Source organism: Gobius niger (assembly GCF_951799975.1).
Source record: "Gobius niger genome assembly, chromosome: 6".
NCBI classification, from domain to species: Eukaryota; Metazoa; Chordata; class Actinopteri; order Gobiiformes; family Gobiidae; genus Gobius; species Gobius niger.
This window is the reverse complement of record NC_136857.1, coordinates 11,866,773-11,881,392: the sequence shown is the minus strand read 5'-3', so window position 1 is coordinate 11,881,392 and position 14,620 is coordinate 11,866,773. Positions and strand designations below refer to the sequence as shown.

The 14,620-nt window shown below is 40.0% G+C and overlaps 2 protein-coding genes across 4 annotated transcripts; both read left to right on the top strand.

Moving 5' to 3' along the window:
• The first annotated feature begins 1,938 nt into the window (after positions 1 to 1,938).
• LOC306964603 (synaptophysin-like) lies at positions 1,939 to 5,263 on the top strand. Its single transcript, XM_079558679.1, has 6 exons — positions 1,939 to 2,077; positions 2,215 to 2,292; positions 2,754 to 2,881; positions 3,218 to 3,413; positions 4,210 to 4,398; positions 4,630 to 5,263. Exons 1-6 carry the CDS (start codon positions 2,060 to 2,062, stop codon positions 4,750 to 4,752), a joined length of 732 nt encoding a protein of 243 aa, XP_079414805.1. The 5' UTR covers positions 1,939 to 2,059; the 3' UTR covers positions 4,753 to 5,263.
• A 3,180-nt stretch (positions 5,264 to 8,443) lies between these two features.
• LOC306964528 (ataxin-7-like protein 2) lies at positions 8,444 to 13,088 on the top strand. Of its 3 annotated transcripts, none has more exons than XM_079558550.1 (9): positions 8,444 to 8,624; positions 9,278 to 9,340; positions 9,436 to 9,727; positions 9,830 to 10,157; positions 10,583 to 10,746; positions 10,923 to 11,088; positions 11,166 to 11,287; positions 11,965 to 12,650; positions 12,924 to 13,088. In XM_079558550.1, the coding sequence occupies exons 1-9, from the start codon at positions 8,528 to 8,530 to the stop codon at positions 12,944 to 12,946; spliced, it is 1,941 nt and encodes a 646-aa protein (XP_079414676.1). In that variant the 5' UTR covers positions 8,444 to 8,527; the 3' UTR covers positions 12,947 to 13,088. The 3 variants fall into 3 exon arrangements, with proteins under 3 accessions (XP_079414676.1, XP_079414675.1, XP_079414677.1); XM_079558549.1 differs by having other exon boundaries at positions 10,580 to 10,746; positions 12,924 to 13,086; XM_079558551.1 differs by having other exon boundaries at positions 8,540 to 8,624; positions 9,283 to 9,340; positions 10,580 to 10,746; positions 12,924 to 13,086.
• Positions 13,089 to 14,620: the final 1,532 nt, after the last annotated feature.

Sequence of the window (14,620 nt, the reverse complement as noted above, 5' to 3'; positions counted from 1 at the left end):
AGAGTAGCGCACCGTGATTGGTCAACTTTCTCCTCTGTCCACCTTTACCCCGTTATGATTGGTCGAGTGAGGAAAGAGGCGGGACAAAACTGTAACTCTGCATAATTGGCTGTCAAAGATTCTTCAAGCTCGGTTGAGTAATACTATTGAAATGTCAATAAGTCATTTTTAGGATTAAACACAGGGGGCTTGGATTCTAGTGGCCTAAGTGTATAAATGCAGTGACTGTGGCTGTGTATTAGCGAGGCATGCATAAAAATGTGTGTTCAGTAATTTGCTACTTTCACTTTTGTTAGAGGGAAATGAAACCAATTTCCTCTAACAAACCCCCAAAGATTTTAAAAATAAACTTTGGTAAATAATTTAAGTTTAATGTTTGTCTCTTTTAGCATTAAGTGAAAGTAGCCCAAATATGACTTGTTCCTAAAAACTACAAATTGTAACTCGTGTGATTTCGATTATTAGAGTGTAGGAATAACATGACCTATAGCTTCCTGAAATGAAGAACTATCTCGTTTTTTTGTTTTGTGTGCTTTTTGTTTGGGTTGTTTATGGTGAGGGTTATTGTATCTGATTAAACTGTGTCAAATGGAAATGGAATACTTTCTCTTAAGTTGGGGATTAAATGTCAGGGCCTGTTGTGATGCACTGGATTAAACAATGATTTTGTAATCTCTCCACTGGGCTCGGAGTCGGCACTAACATCACACGATTTTTTTTATTTTTTTTTAGGATAGGCCTGTACAAGAAGTAGAGCAGTTCAGATTATTTTGTGTGTGTGTGTTTGTTAAATGTTCTTCCTCTTGGCTCCTCTGACGGTGGTACTATTATGATTGTTTATTAAATCTGTGCTTGTTATAGGATTGAGTCTCGTGATTCGTGATTACCAGTCATGGGTTTTCGAGAACTTCACTTTGGCCAACAGTGCACTGCTACTCCAAATATGTTTCCCCATATTGTGTAGCAATTCACCCGCATTCATGCAAGTGACCCAAACCTGTTTAAAATATGGATATAGGCTAAATCTAAACCTATGATTGCATTTTGAAGGCTGATTGGCCCGTTGAACAAGTGCGTCTGTGTAGCTATTTCAGCCAAAAGTGAAATGTGGATGGACAGGTTTGACCAGTGCGTTAGGTAAAACCCTTTGCGGGCTGTTTCATTTAGGCTTATGGCCCAAAAGTGGCCTGTTGAATAAGAAAAGAGGACCCGCGTTTTAATAATGATTTTTAGGGACCATAATAAAGAAAAGCATTCCTCCACAAGGGGGCTGTACATTACATTGAATGCCCCTCCCCCATTGCGGCCCAGGACAATGTTATAAAGGTGGAGAACAAAGCCACTCTTATGCCTTGGAGATGTGGTTGGGCGTTGAGCAAACTGGCTTCTTCCTGTCACGCCACACACGCACATAGCCTACTGTAATTTAATAGAAGCAATGAGACAACCCATAAAACTAGGCTAATCTAGGGAGTGGGGATTTGCATCACAGAGACAGTCAGGAGCCTGTTTGAATAAATACAGCCTTGAAACTTGCACATGGAGGAGAGACTGTGCAGAAATAGGGACCTCTAGTGGATATGAAGACGTATTACTATTATAGCCATAGATATAGGCTACAAGCTCACCCCATTGCTTTATTTATTATTATTATTATTATTATTATTATTATTATTATTATTATTATTATTATTATTATTATTATTATTATTATTATTATTATTATTATTATTATTATGCTATTATAGCTAATGTTTAGTCTTGGGCACATAAAGTCAATGAATGCTTCGAAGCCCCCTTATTTGTTAATGTATTTATTTATTTACTTATTTATGTATGTTTGTATAAGTATGTTTGTATTTATCTCTCTATCGCCCATGGATAATAACGTTTTCTCCCGACGAGCAGCGGCGCCTCCGGCAACGTCTTTACGTCACTGATCACGTGTCACCGAGGAGTTGGAGCAAAGTTGTACAAACTTCGAAAGGGCGACAAAAGAAGCGACAAAAACAGTCAGGAAACGATTCCAAGTGCTGGTCCTCATTGACCTACACTCGCCATGGACTCTATGGCCCAGGTAATAGCATTTGCAACACCGGAAAACATGTTTTAATGGCGCCTGTCACTTCGTGGCAGCCTAACACGCCTATTTGTCTAAAACTACTCCCAACTGCGTTGTTGTAACGTTGATTTTATATATTTTTTCTTTTATAGAAAGTGTTATCTTCCGGGTTCATGCTTGACTTTGGACCCTTAAAAGAGCCCCTCGCCTTTATACGTGTGCTTGAATGGGTAAGTTTTTCTTTTCGCCAACATTACTGTGATATGGTTCTGCGTGTTATAAGAAGTTGACCATCCCTAGAAGCAAAAATACCTTTCAAATTGATTATGCGTACATCTTGTGACATAGTGTGTGCTCAGTACGCAGCTGTAAGTCTTTCCAGACCCTTTGAGATATGGTATGCAATGAAATCAAATGGATTCACCTGCCTAGATATTAGAGTCACACAGCATATCTTCAAATAGTGTTCATTAGTGGCACCTGCCAGATCATACAAGGACTTAAGCACATGAGTGGGAGGTATAATGCCTACTCTACACTATGGAAAAGAATGGCTCTCTCCGCTTCCTGCGTTGCACACACAAAACAAGGAAGTATGCAGATGTCCAATATTGTGCAACCCTTTAATGCACGACTCTCACTCGCTCTCTCTGGTCACATGACTAATGTGTTTAACTTTATCTTTCCACAGGTGTTCGCCATATTTGCCTTTGCCACTACTGGAGGATACAGCAGCACCACCAGCTTCATCATTCAGTGCAGTGGTGGGGAGCCGTCAAAGGCAACGGAAATAACTGCACACTTCAACTATCCATTTAGGTGGGTAGCCCTAAATGGGGGTGGTGTCATGTGGGCACAAGATGCAAAAAGAGTTGCAGTGTTGTGCAAATTGTTATAGTTGTGATCCCCTATGTAAGAACTGCTGTTGTCTTTTTGCATGGCATCTATGCCTTCCATATGATCTGGGAACCCACAGATTATCTGGGTGCAGGTTCTTTATAGGGTGTGGTACTGAGCTGTAATAATATAATTGGACTATACGCTTCACACACCTTGCCTGTCGGAATATAAAGTGTTATATAGTGGTGGTCAAACTTCCTAAACTAGAAATTTCATGTGCTATTCTGCCTCTTTTGGACCTGTCATTTCTTGTAGGATGGCACAGAACCCCTACAAGGCACCTAACTGTAATGGAAGTGAGGCCGAATACTTCTTGACCGGAAACTATTCTTCCTCTGCCGAGTTCTTCGTGTGCATTGGGGTGTTCTGCTTCCTGTACAGCACCGCCATGCTCATCCTGTACCTGGGCTATCAGCATGTGTACAGGGAGTCCAGCCGCGCCCCAGTGGTGGTATGTATATCCTGTACTATAATGCTGTAATGATTCAGTATGTTGTGCTACACTACTTTCTATTTGTTGCAAACATCCTGGTTAACTTTTTAATGTGTTTTTCTCAATATATATTTTCCTATTCCTTTCTTCAGTGTTTTCTACGGCACATATTTTGTATTTGAAAAATCACAAGGCACAAAACAAAAATAACGTCGCACAAAGTTATTTTATTGAAATATGAATGAAAATCTAGTTGTAGTTCAAATAGTTTATGATAAACTCGTCGCAGTGAAAAGGTTGCCACGTCTATATGGTTTGTCATAATCTTGTCACATGTCAGGTACCATACAGATTACTTACTGCTCGGTTCCAACTAATGTCAACGCAAGACATTTAGGCATGAGAGGCAAGGAATGGTATAGATTTGCATCATCAATTGATTGCGTTGCAAGTAATTTTCTGCCTCTTTGGTGTAAAAATATTCCTGAGAGTTTCATTTGCTATAACTTTTTTCCCATTGTCATGAAACATTCTCTAAATGCCGGTATAGATATTGATTCAGTTTATAAGGAAATTAAATTAATTATGTAAAAACAATGCCAATCATATAAAATGGTCATACATCTCTTTGAAGTATTATATTTATTTATATGAAATGTATGGGGGAAAAACCGCATACAAAGTTCTGGACCTCTTTATCCTATGGTTGTGCAAAGGGTCAGTCATGCAGTTGAGGGAGTTGCCAGTGCTGTGTTAATGAAGGGCCGTGTGACCCTTTATAACAGTAAAAGGTGCATTCATGTTCTCATTCCAGGACCTGCTGCTGACTGCTCTTTTCGCCTTCCTGTGGCTGACCGCGGCCTCTGCTTGGGCCAAAGGGCTGACAGATGTGAAGACATCCAGTGATCCTACGACCTTCTATGCTTCACTGGATGGTTGCAAAGACCCCAACAAGTGCTCTGCCGGAGCTCCGCCTCACATGGGACGACTCAACGCCTCAGTTGTGAGTTCATCAATAATTCTACATAAAAACACAGTCGATTTTTAGGTGTTGCTTTTTCATTGAATCTCTCTTCATAAAATCTTTAACCAGTAATGCTTTGTCACAGAGAATAAGCTATTGAAAAAAACCTAAATGCCAGCCAAAAATTATAATAATTAGTGGTGACAATTTGCCTCAGGGATTATGGTACAATGATAATACTCGTATAATATTTAAATGTTTGTTTTTCAGGTCTTCGGCTTTCTCAACCTCATCTTGTGGGCTGGAAACTGCTGGTTCATTTACAAGGAGACACCTTTCCATAAAGAGGCCGATCCGCCGGCGAATGTGGAGGGAGGAACCGGCCAATCGTAATTCTCTTGCACCTGAGTTACTGATTTAAGTGTTCAGTACTCGGTTCAAAGAGAATCGTGCAGTTAGTATGTGCAAACTGACTGTGTGTGCGATCTGTTCAAGTCGTATGTCTTTATGTTTGTTACATTTCAGAAATGACTAATTGCAATAATTTAGTTTTTTCTGGCTAATACAGAGTTCCCACTGGGCTTGGAGAACGTGGAAATGTAACTTGCCATTTGTCCTGCAGATTTCAAATATAGTCAGTTATATAGATTTTGTACACGTGTCTTAACAATCACCTTGAACACGGATTCACTTTCATTTAAGAAACATCCAGCAGGAACGAGATAGCTTTTAGATTTGTCCTTTCAGCAGTGGCGTAATTGCTATTTATATTACAAAAAAAATGTTTTAGAAAGGGTCTTTGGAGTTTCAGAATGTGAAGCCCTTTAAATGAAGAAATTGTGGCACTCTTTGTTTAATTTGTGTTATTTATCGAAGACTTGTCAACAGAAACACAACGTTTTCCTATTTTGTTATCTCTTAAATGTGCACTGGCACCGACACATTTTATGAATAGTTTAGGCTGTACATCTTCATTATATATGTACAGTAACTTTGGTTTTGTTTTTCAGATGTTTGAGGTCTGTTTAAGCACACATTGAAAAGGCTCTGCAGTTTTTGTACGTTTTGTCTAAAACTATATTAAAAAAAAACACCCTAGGCAATTATGTTTCACTAAAATAGTGTTCTTATCTTACATTCTTATAAATAGAAAACATTATTTGGTTGCCAAACTTGAGATTGTTAAAGGTGCTTTGTTAAATCTAGTTTCATTGCTGTTTTCAGTTTGGTGTTGGTGTGTGACTATTGGTTCTACAGAAAGCTGTGTCCCCTTTTTCTATTTTTCTAATGTTTGGAGATGGACCTCTTGGTGTTAATTTAACTGACAGGCAACTAATTTGATACTAATTTGTGTCGTTTATTTTTTGTGTGTTTTGGTTTTAATTATTATCTTTGCTTTTGTCTGGCTTCTACCTCCACTTTGGCATAAGGGAAGGCAAGCTGTGTTGGCTTCGTGTTGCTTCTTAACTTGCCGGTTTGCGATAACGGTTCTGTTATTGTCAAAGAAGGACACTGCGTTAAAAAAAAAAATGCTGAGCAACATTAAAATCAAAGACCTGGATTTATTACTGTCTTCAATGTCTTGTGTGGTCATTACTGAATGGGACAAGGACAAATCCTCTTGTAGAGTAGACCAGGGGTGCCCCTTTTTGTGTCCGAGGGCCAAAATGAAAAAGTGCCTGTGGGTCGCGTGCCAAACATGGCGATGTCAAGCGTGAAACACATATAACTGCAAATAATGACTATATTTTATTTTTCGGTATACATTTGCATTTGCATATTCTATCAATGCAAATAACATGCTATATTAACCTTACCTCATTCATTTAACTCAAATCTCATCAATTATATTATAAATCCATTTTTAACACATACTTTTGTTGATTTCAACAACCTTTGCAATAAACGGTGGAAAACTGGGGGTTGATGAAAACACCAAGACCAAGTGCTTCCTTAACTTTGCGATAGGAGTGAAATAGCGCCCCCAATTTGACGTACTGCATCCATATTTACCATTGAGAATGAATGGGAGATAGGGTATTGATCAGATGTGGCACAAAACTAGGTCACCCTCTGGCGGGCCACTTTGGGCACCCCTCGAGTAGACTTTCAGCTCACAAGAAAAGAAGAAAAAGACCTTGCTTTAATCTATGTTCATGGCAGAACATAAGTTTCTACTTTCATTTTATCAGAATGGAAACCTCTCTAGGGGCCGATTCTGTACAACCCACTCTGTTAAGTCTAGTGCATGGATGTACAGTACAGCTCCTGTTGAATTGGCCAAAATGTTTGGTGTGCAAGACTGATGAGAAGGAACATGGGCTGGTCGAAAAGTCCACAGTGAAACCTGCTAAATGTGGATTTGTCACCAAGGACGCCATAAAGAGGTGGAAGGTTAGGACTATTCTAAGGGCCTAGAACAGGGGTCACCTACGGGACAAGGGGCCCTTTGGGGCATGTCCAGTAGCCCTTGGGACTTTTTCTAAAGTGTAAAACACTTCATTTTCTTGAATCTGATTCTCAAAATTACAGTTATTTCGGTTCTTGTGACTCGGTATGAGTTTAAAATAAAGCTATTTTAATATAATATGGGGTCAATATCCTATAAGTGAACATTGTACGTTTAAGTCTTTAGGATTTGTTTTTAACTGTTAGCCCTCAAACAACTTAATACTCTTAAAGTAGCCCTCAGCTGAAATAAGGTTGGTGACCCCTGGCCGAGAAGAACAGCCCTTTTGTGTATTTTGGCCATTTTGACTAACAAACAGGGTAATTTTCATCGGGTTAAATCTTCTCTGTAAAAAATGTAGGGGTGCCTCTATAGGGCCCAGAATTTGCTGGCGGCGCCCCTGTTTGTCACAAATTCTAGTCTGACTGTGGTCCTGCTTCATTTCCAGCATAGAAAAAGCGACTTTGGCTTTGATCACAAGAAAAGAACACCTCAGAAATTCGGCAGGACTTGACAACACTGACTGTAGATACTCAACCTAGAACATTTCCTCGTTTTTCTTTTTTTCAATTCAAAAGCACAGTCACATTTTACCGTTATAATAAGAAATATCCAAGACAAAACGGTGCCAGGGTGTCAGTGTTATGATCCCTTTAGAGTGTTCAGAAAGTCCATCCATGGTTTCCAGCAGTCCTCAAATCAGTCATATTCAAGTCTTAATGCAAATGTTAACTTTTCCATCTGGCCAATTTCTTTCACAAGGTCTATCCATTCTTCTAATGTCGGTAGTTTGTCGGTCATCCATTTCCTTGTAATCACTTTTTTACTTTTTTTTTACTAGCGACCTACATGATCTTTCATAGATACAATTTACAAAAACCTTTTATGCAATCTGGCTGTTAACCTAAAAACATAATCTCAAAATTTAAAGGAGTTTTTGTGTTTAAGACTTTGTCAACACTACTCTAAATTTTCACCCAAAATTGAGTCAGTTTAGGGCAACTCCAAAAAACATGATGGTGCTGGGCCCATTTCCTCGTTTTTCTACCTTTTTTCAGCTAACTGAAAAATAATGCTTTTAACACTCTTTAAAGAAGCTACGTACCACCCACAGTACTTTCACCATCAAATGCATACCTATAAGCACCACAGTCACATTGCTCCACATGTTACTAGTCAAAATGATAGATTTGGGTAAGACAAAGGTCCCCCTATAAAACGCATGGACTTATCCATGTAAAAATTGATGTACACTGTTAATGTTTACAGATATTTTTGACCTGTTTGAAATATATGTTCAAGTGGTAGTATTTTTATAGGCTCAGAGTGTTTTTTTGGTTCCCACTTCTATTGCAGCTGTGGACCTTTTATTTACATCAAAACAGGAAAAAGAAAAGTATTATTTTATTCAGTACTGTAGTTGTGCCAATACTGGCATTGATAGTCATGCTGATTGTTGTGGGTACAACTAGAGACTCACATGCAGAAGAATTATGTAAATTCCATAAGGGACATTAACAGCAATGGTTTTAATTTGGAGACGTCATTTTACAGGCGAATGAATCAAAATGACCTACTTCAGTAAAGGGTTAAGTACAATTGTGTGGCATAAAATGTTACAAAGGTGTTAAAAAGGTCCCACATTTTTCTGGGCTGATGTTATGGCTGTAGTGCGCGCGCACGACCGCCAGCGTCAGACGGGAGCGCGCAGGAGTAGCAATGGCCGCTGTGGATCGCCGGATGCCTAATCTCGATGATTTTGTCGGATTAAACTGGAGTTGTTGGGTCGACAGACTGGACTTGGAACCTCCGGATGGTGAGTCACGGCCCTCACACTCTGCCTGGCCCCTGTCCCAAACGAAAACCTCTCGCCTTTGATTTATTTTCCCACTTCCAACGCGTAAAAGACCGACTCCAAACGCAACCCAAACAAAAGATCTGCTGGGTCCTAGCGCTGAGGGAGTTCGCCAACATCATCCAGCGGCGCGCTCAAGAAGAAACAATAAATACATATGTCCTTGTCTTATTTTTATTTATATATTTATTTTTGCAAAGCGAAAATCGTCTGAAAGTCTGTCTTTGGGCAGCAGCAGCAGCCCAGGATCAGCCATGTGAGGAGAAGCCCGTGGCCAATATGCCACAGCATCAACAACAACACGGGGTTTAGCTAACAGCACTAAAATACCAACAGAGCTTATGGCACAAGTTATTGGGGTTGTAATTCGTTTGAGAAGCTGCTGCTCGTTAATTTATTAGATGATGGGTCTGTTGTTTACATCTGGACGTTGCCTAAATGTTATGAGACGAGCATAGCCTTGACTCAAAACTACAATTGAAAAAAAGTTCCATAATTTGCCAGATATTTTTAGCGTTTGGTTTGCACTTGGCCATGTGTAATGTTGCATGTTTTTTCTATCATAAATGGACTGACAGCTCATGTGCACTGGCTCTTTGCTCCTTTGTATCCAGTCCAGCATGAAGACACTAAATCTGGGAGGGACCGCTGCGAGACCATGACCCTCAGGAAAGAAGGTGAAAATCAAACCACTTTTGCACCTTTATGAGTGAAAATATGATTCACTGCTGCTTCACTGTTCCTGTTTTTGTTTTTTGTTCCTGTTCTTTAGACATGCGCATATATGGCCACTGTCCAGCGCAGGACGACTTCTACTTGGTGGTGTGCAGTCACTGTGGAAATCTGGTGAAACCCCAGGCCTTTGAAGAGCACTGCGATCGAAGGCACAGCTCCCTCACAAAGACCGGTGTCCCGTCCAGCTCTGCCCCACAGCAACAACCACGAGCAAGTCGGCCTTCTTCGAATGTCAAAGAAAAGCCGAGGGACAGCAAGGCCAAGGAAACCGGTGCCCCATCCTTCTCCTCCCTGCACAGGCCCAACAAGCCACAAAAAGAGGCATTGAGGTAAGATATTGCTATAATTTGCACCACTACTGTAATGTACTCACACACTCAATTAAAAGTATGTGTTTTTTTTCCCCTCTCTCTTCCATCTCATGTTTCTAGTTTACCGACTGTGGACAAAGTTACTCAGGATAAATCGCACCCTGCTTTGCCGCAGCGTCCCAGAAGTCAACCCCTGCCCTCAGTTCCCCGGGTCCCAAACCACTGTCGCCCCTCTTCCTCCCCCTCTGTCTCCTCCTCTGCGTCTTCAGGCCTGTCGCCTTTAAAGCCCACTGTTCAGAAGCCCGCAGCTGCAAAAGCCTCCAACAGCCCCCTGCGGGAAACAAGGACCTACGGCCGCACACAGAAAAACACCAGGGCTTCAATAACAAACAAAAAGAGTGAAGATCAGGACAAGAAAAGGCTCAGGGTGCTGGAGACTATACAAACTGTAAGTGTTTTATTTTACAGTGGGCTCAGGTCGTCATCATACCCTTCTATTTATTATGTACTGGTAATGTTATATAATATTGAAGTCAGACTCCAGAAAATGTATTTAAATCACAATTGAAATCATGATTATATATTCCAAAATAATTCACACTCAGGCTTGTAGAGAGGCTTTTTCTTCTGTATCAGAGGCAATGACTGGGATTAACCACTGACCTTTTATTATGTCCAAAATGATCTGTGTATAATGTTATCATAGTATCATCCAGAGATTTTTGTTTCACATTCCTACATAACAAAATGACAAATAAAATAGGGTCTGAAAACCTTCTGAAGCCACTGCACAGTATCTTTTACAGCTATAATCTTTTGTCGTTCGGTTAGTTTTTATATGATAGTTATGTGTCGGACTTGTCTCGACAGCAGAAGGGGAAGACTGAATCAGATCCACCGATAGCGGCCTCTTCACCTCAAGATTCAGAGCAGTCTCCTGCAAAAACCAAAGCCGCGGAGTCGCAGTGTGCTCCCAAAGAAACTCCCACAAGTGAATGCAGCAAATTGAACCTGAACACCAACAGCCATATTGTCAGGTATGAGTTGCAATGGTATATTAATTATTATAATCAATTAATAATAATGAAAATAGTAAATAATGGTAAAGCTTTGGTTTTATATAGCACGTTCCTGGACTCTCAAAGACACTTTAATTCTATGCATTTGTTTTGTTTTAACAGAATGCACTGAATAAAGATATTTTCTTCTACAGATCAAAGGATGTATCAGAAGCTTTTCCAGTGGATGAGAGCCCTGTGCAGGTAGAAGTGCAGCCTCCCTATCCCTTCAACCAGAGCCTGCCGCCCAATGACGACAGCGACAATGAAGAGCAATGCCATGATCTGTCGACCACATCCTGGCATCCGAAACCTCTTGGGGTACTCACAAGCTCAATGGGGACTTAAAGGAGCAATAATGAAATGTACATGTAAAAAAAAATCTGTCTCTTTTATAGCTCTGCACTTTCGGATGCCGTGCGTTTGGGTGCAGTGTTTTCACATTCGACCGCCGCCTGCACCACTTCCGGATAGCGCTCAGTGCCATGTTGGACAACCATGTGAACTCACACTTGTGGAAGTAAGGAGCTTTACGTCAGGATGCAGCCTCTGAATGAGTCTTTCTTTAAATAGATGCCGAGGGTTAATCCACTACAACTCTAGGTTTTAGTGAACACGGATTAGTGAACTGAACTCTCACATTCAGTGGGTAAAGCCAATGATACACAAGGATATATATGGGATATATACGTATGGATTTTTAGCTATCTATTTAGTTAAGTCTTTTTTTTTTTTTTTTTTTTTTTATTCATTCATTCATTCACCTCAGACATAGACACAGTCACAGTAGACATTGAATAAAACAAAAACATAAATAACATAAGACAAGACAAGACAAAGACAAGACAAACAAACACAAAGACAAGACATACAAAGACATACAAGTCCTTGACACATTTTTCATAAATTCCATATTATTTTTTACATTATATTTTACATTATATTTACATGATTACATTATATTTTACAGTGGCTCTCAAAGAATAGGCACTCCACCAGTCTACCAGTCACCAGTTTAGTTAAGTCTTTAGGTGAGACACTGCAGATGAATATGAAAAAAATAATAATTTAGAGGTATTGCATTGAAATTTTGCGGGAGTTTATTATGTTTTTAGATGATGTTTTGTTTCCAGCTAAACATGTATACTTGTTTTGGTTGCACTGTCTCCCCTCAATTAAATGTTCTTATTTCTACAGGAAAATTCCTCAACCAGCCTCAAATCTCAGGTCAGCTCACCCCACACCTTCAACACGAGGATCACCGGTCCGACCCGGAACGGGGCCGAATCAAACTGGTTCATTTAGTGTCAAATCTACCTCACTTGAACGACTCAAAAACACTCAAAACAGTAAGAGAACCAAATCACCTCCCTCCGTCCCCACTATGAGCACTGCTGTGAGTCAGCAGTGCACCTCTGTTGGGCATGCCAGTAAGACTCCTATGGGACAAAGAGAGCTTATGCAAAACTCCAAAACTGCACAGAAAAACACTCAGCTATCCCACAGCCCTTCTTTTAAGCACGCAGCGCCCCCTAATGTACATGTTTCTGGTTCATTATCCAAAAAGACACCGCCGTTATCGCCTCTGCGCCCCTCTGAGAGAAACACCCCCGTTTTAAATGAATCCCTACCACCAAAACCATGCCCCCCACGCAGCAAAGGACGGAATCCCGGGATAGTCCAGCCCAGAACAGGGAGCTGTGATGACCGGGCTCTCATGCAGAAAAGAAAACCTCAGTCCACACCGGCCCCAAGCAGCTCATCACCCTCCAAAAAGTGTCCCCGGCTGTCACCCCCATCCCGCTCCAGCCTGTTTTCCTGGAAGAGGGACAGCACTCAGGAAGTCTGGCTTGGGGTGTGGAGAAAAGAGCACACATCTGAAGGTAAATCAAGCAGTATGACAAATAAGAAGATTGGATATTGTGTTACAAATGGCATCCTCTGGCTGCCTCTGCATCACTGCATTTTAATGAAGGATAATACTCTTCTTGCTAAAGTTGTGTGGTAGAATAGCACATTTTCTCATTCTTACTTTCACCAATTCAAGTGTTTTGATGTTGTTGTTTATTAGGAGTGTCAAAACCCTGCTCTGGTTTATAGATTTCTGCATATATATTGCAACACTAATGTCATTATTTCTCTTTCTCATTTTACAGATGACACTCCAGGCCAGTATTAGACCAATCTACAGGGAACCCAGCACAGTTTGAGTGTGTAAGCGTGTAAGCGTGTAAGTGTGTAAGTGTGTAAGTGTGTGAATGTGTTTTTATGTATCAAGCACAATGTAATGTCTGCATTATGAATGTACAGTAAGTGTAAATACAAAATTGTTATTTTTTAAGTCTTTTTTTTTTTTTTTTACAAAAGATGAATTTCGTTTGTGTAAAACATGTATTAATCATGCTGCTAAATAAATGGTAACAAAACAAACACTGATTCTGTGGTGTTATCTAATCTAGTTAAAGTATTTGTGGACATTTAAACTTATATTCGTAAGGGGGAGCTCTCACTTTTGAAAATCTCAGTGCATTGCTCATGTTTCAGCGAGAAATCATATCAATGTTTCTAATAATAAATAATAAAGGCTTACACTTATATTGCGCTTTACAACCCTGCATTACCAAGTTTCTAAAGCACTACACTGTGATAATCCATTCACTCCACACTTGGTGGTGGTAAGCTACTATTATAGCCACAGCTGCCCTGGGGTAGACTGACAGAAGCGAACCAGTCTGTGCCATCGGCCCCTCAGACCACCACCAACCACTCACTACATTCACCCAGGCTTCCTGATGTTCCCATCAAAGTACCAACCAGGCCCTTCCCTGTTTAGCTTCTGAGATCTGACAGGATCAGGCATAGCATAAAAATGATGTATGTTCTAAAACATACTTCACGTGCTACATCATAGTAATTAAAACTTGCAATTACTAAAATAGATTGAATACGATTCATTTATTTTAGCGTTTTCTGTGCTAACATGCCCATTGCTCACTAGATGGCGTCACAACCACATCTTTGTGATGTAAACTCTTCTCGAAGCATGTGGTCAATACAGTTATGTTAAAATGAATTGAACGTTACACGTATCCATATAAAAAATAGTACCAAAAAATGAGTCGACACAGTGGTTAACATAACATTTTTATTAGGACTATTTTTACTGAAGTTCTTAAATGACTACTGGGTTGCATCTCTCCTGCATTCTCAGAAGCGAACCATGCAAAGCCATTCCTGTTAGTGTGGCATGTTCATATGGGGCGAGTGCACATGTCTCTGAAGAAATGGTCAACTTTAATGCTGTTATATGCAGTTTGTGGAGACATTAGTTTAGGCTGTTCTGAAGCCGCAGCTTGACCTTTCAACTTCTGAAAAACTAGTTGTATTAAATATATCCAAAGCTGCATCAGGCACAAACTGTGTATTTCTAGGCATATTGTCCCTGTAATCTTCGAATTCCATAGGAAACTAGTGAGCTAAAAACCTATTATTCAAATTTATCACAAAAGTTGTCTTGCCAAATATGCAAAGTCTGACTAATTGCCACAAGAAATTATAAATCCATATCATCGTTCAGTTCTGCTTCCTCATGAGTCATCCTAAAGTCACCTGACTTAGCCATAAAGAGCTGTACTTATTCATAAAGTCACTATGGCTTCGGCAGTCAAATACTGACTGAAAATAAGTGGTGGCTACATATTCACATTCTGACAACCAGCTCTGATGCATGCTTCATACTTTTCAGTTTGCAAAATACATCCCCTTCTATTAAAAAACAAAACATTGTACCCCATCTTAGAAATAAACATTTAGGTCTAGACTTATCAAACATAGCACAGCAGCAGACAAGATG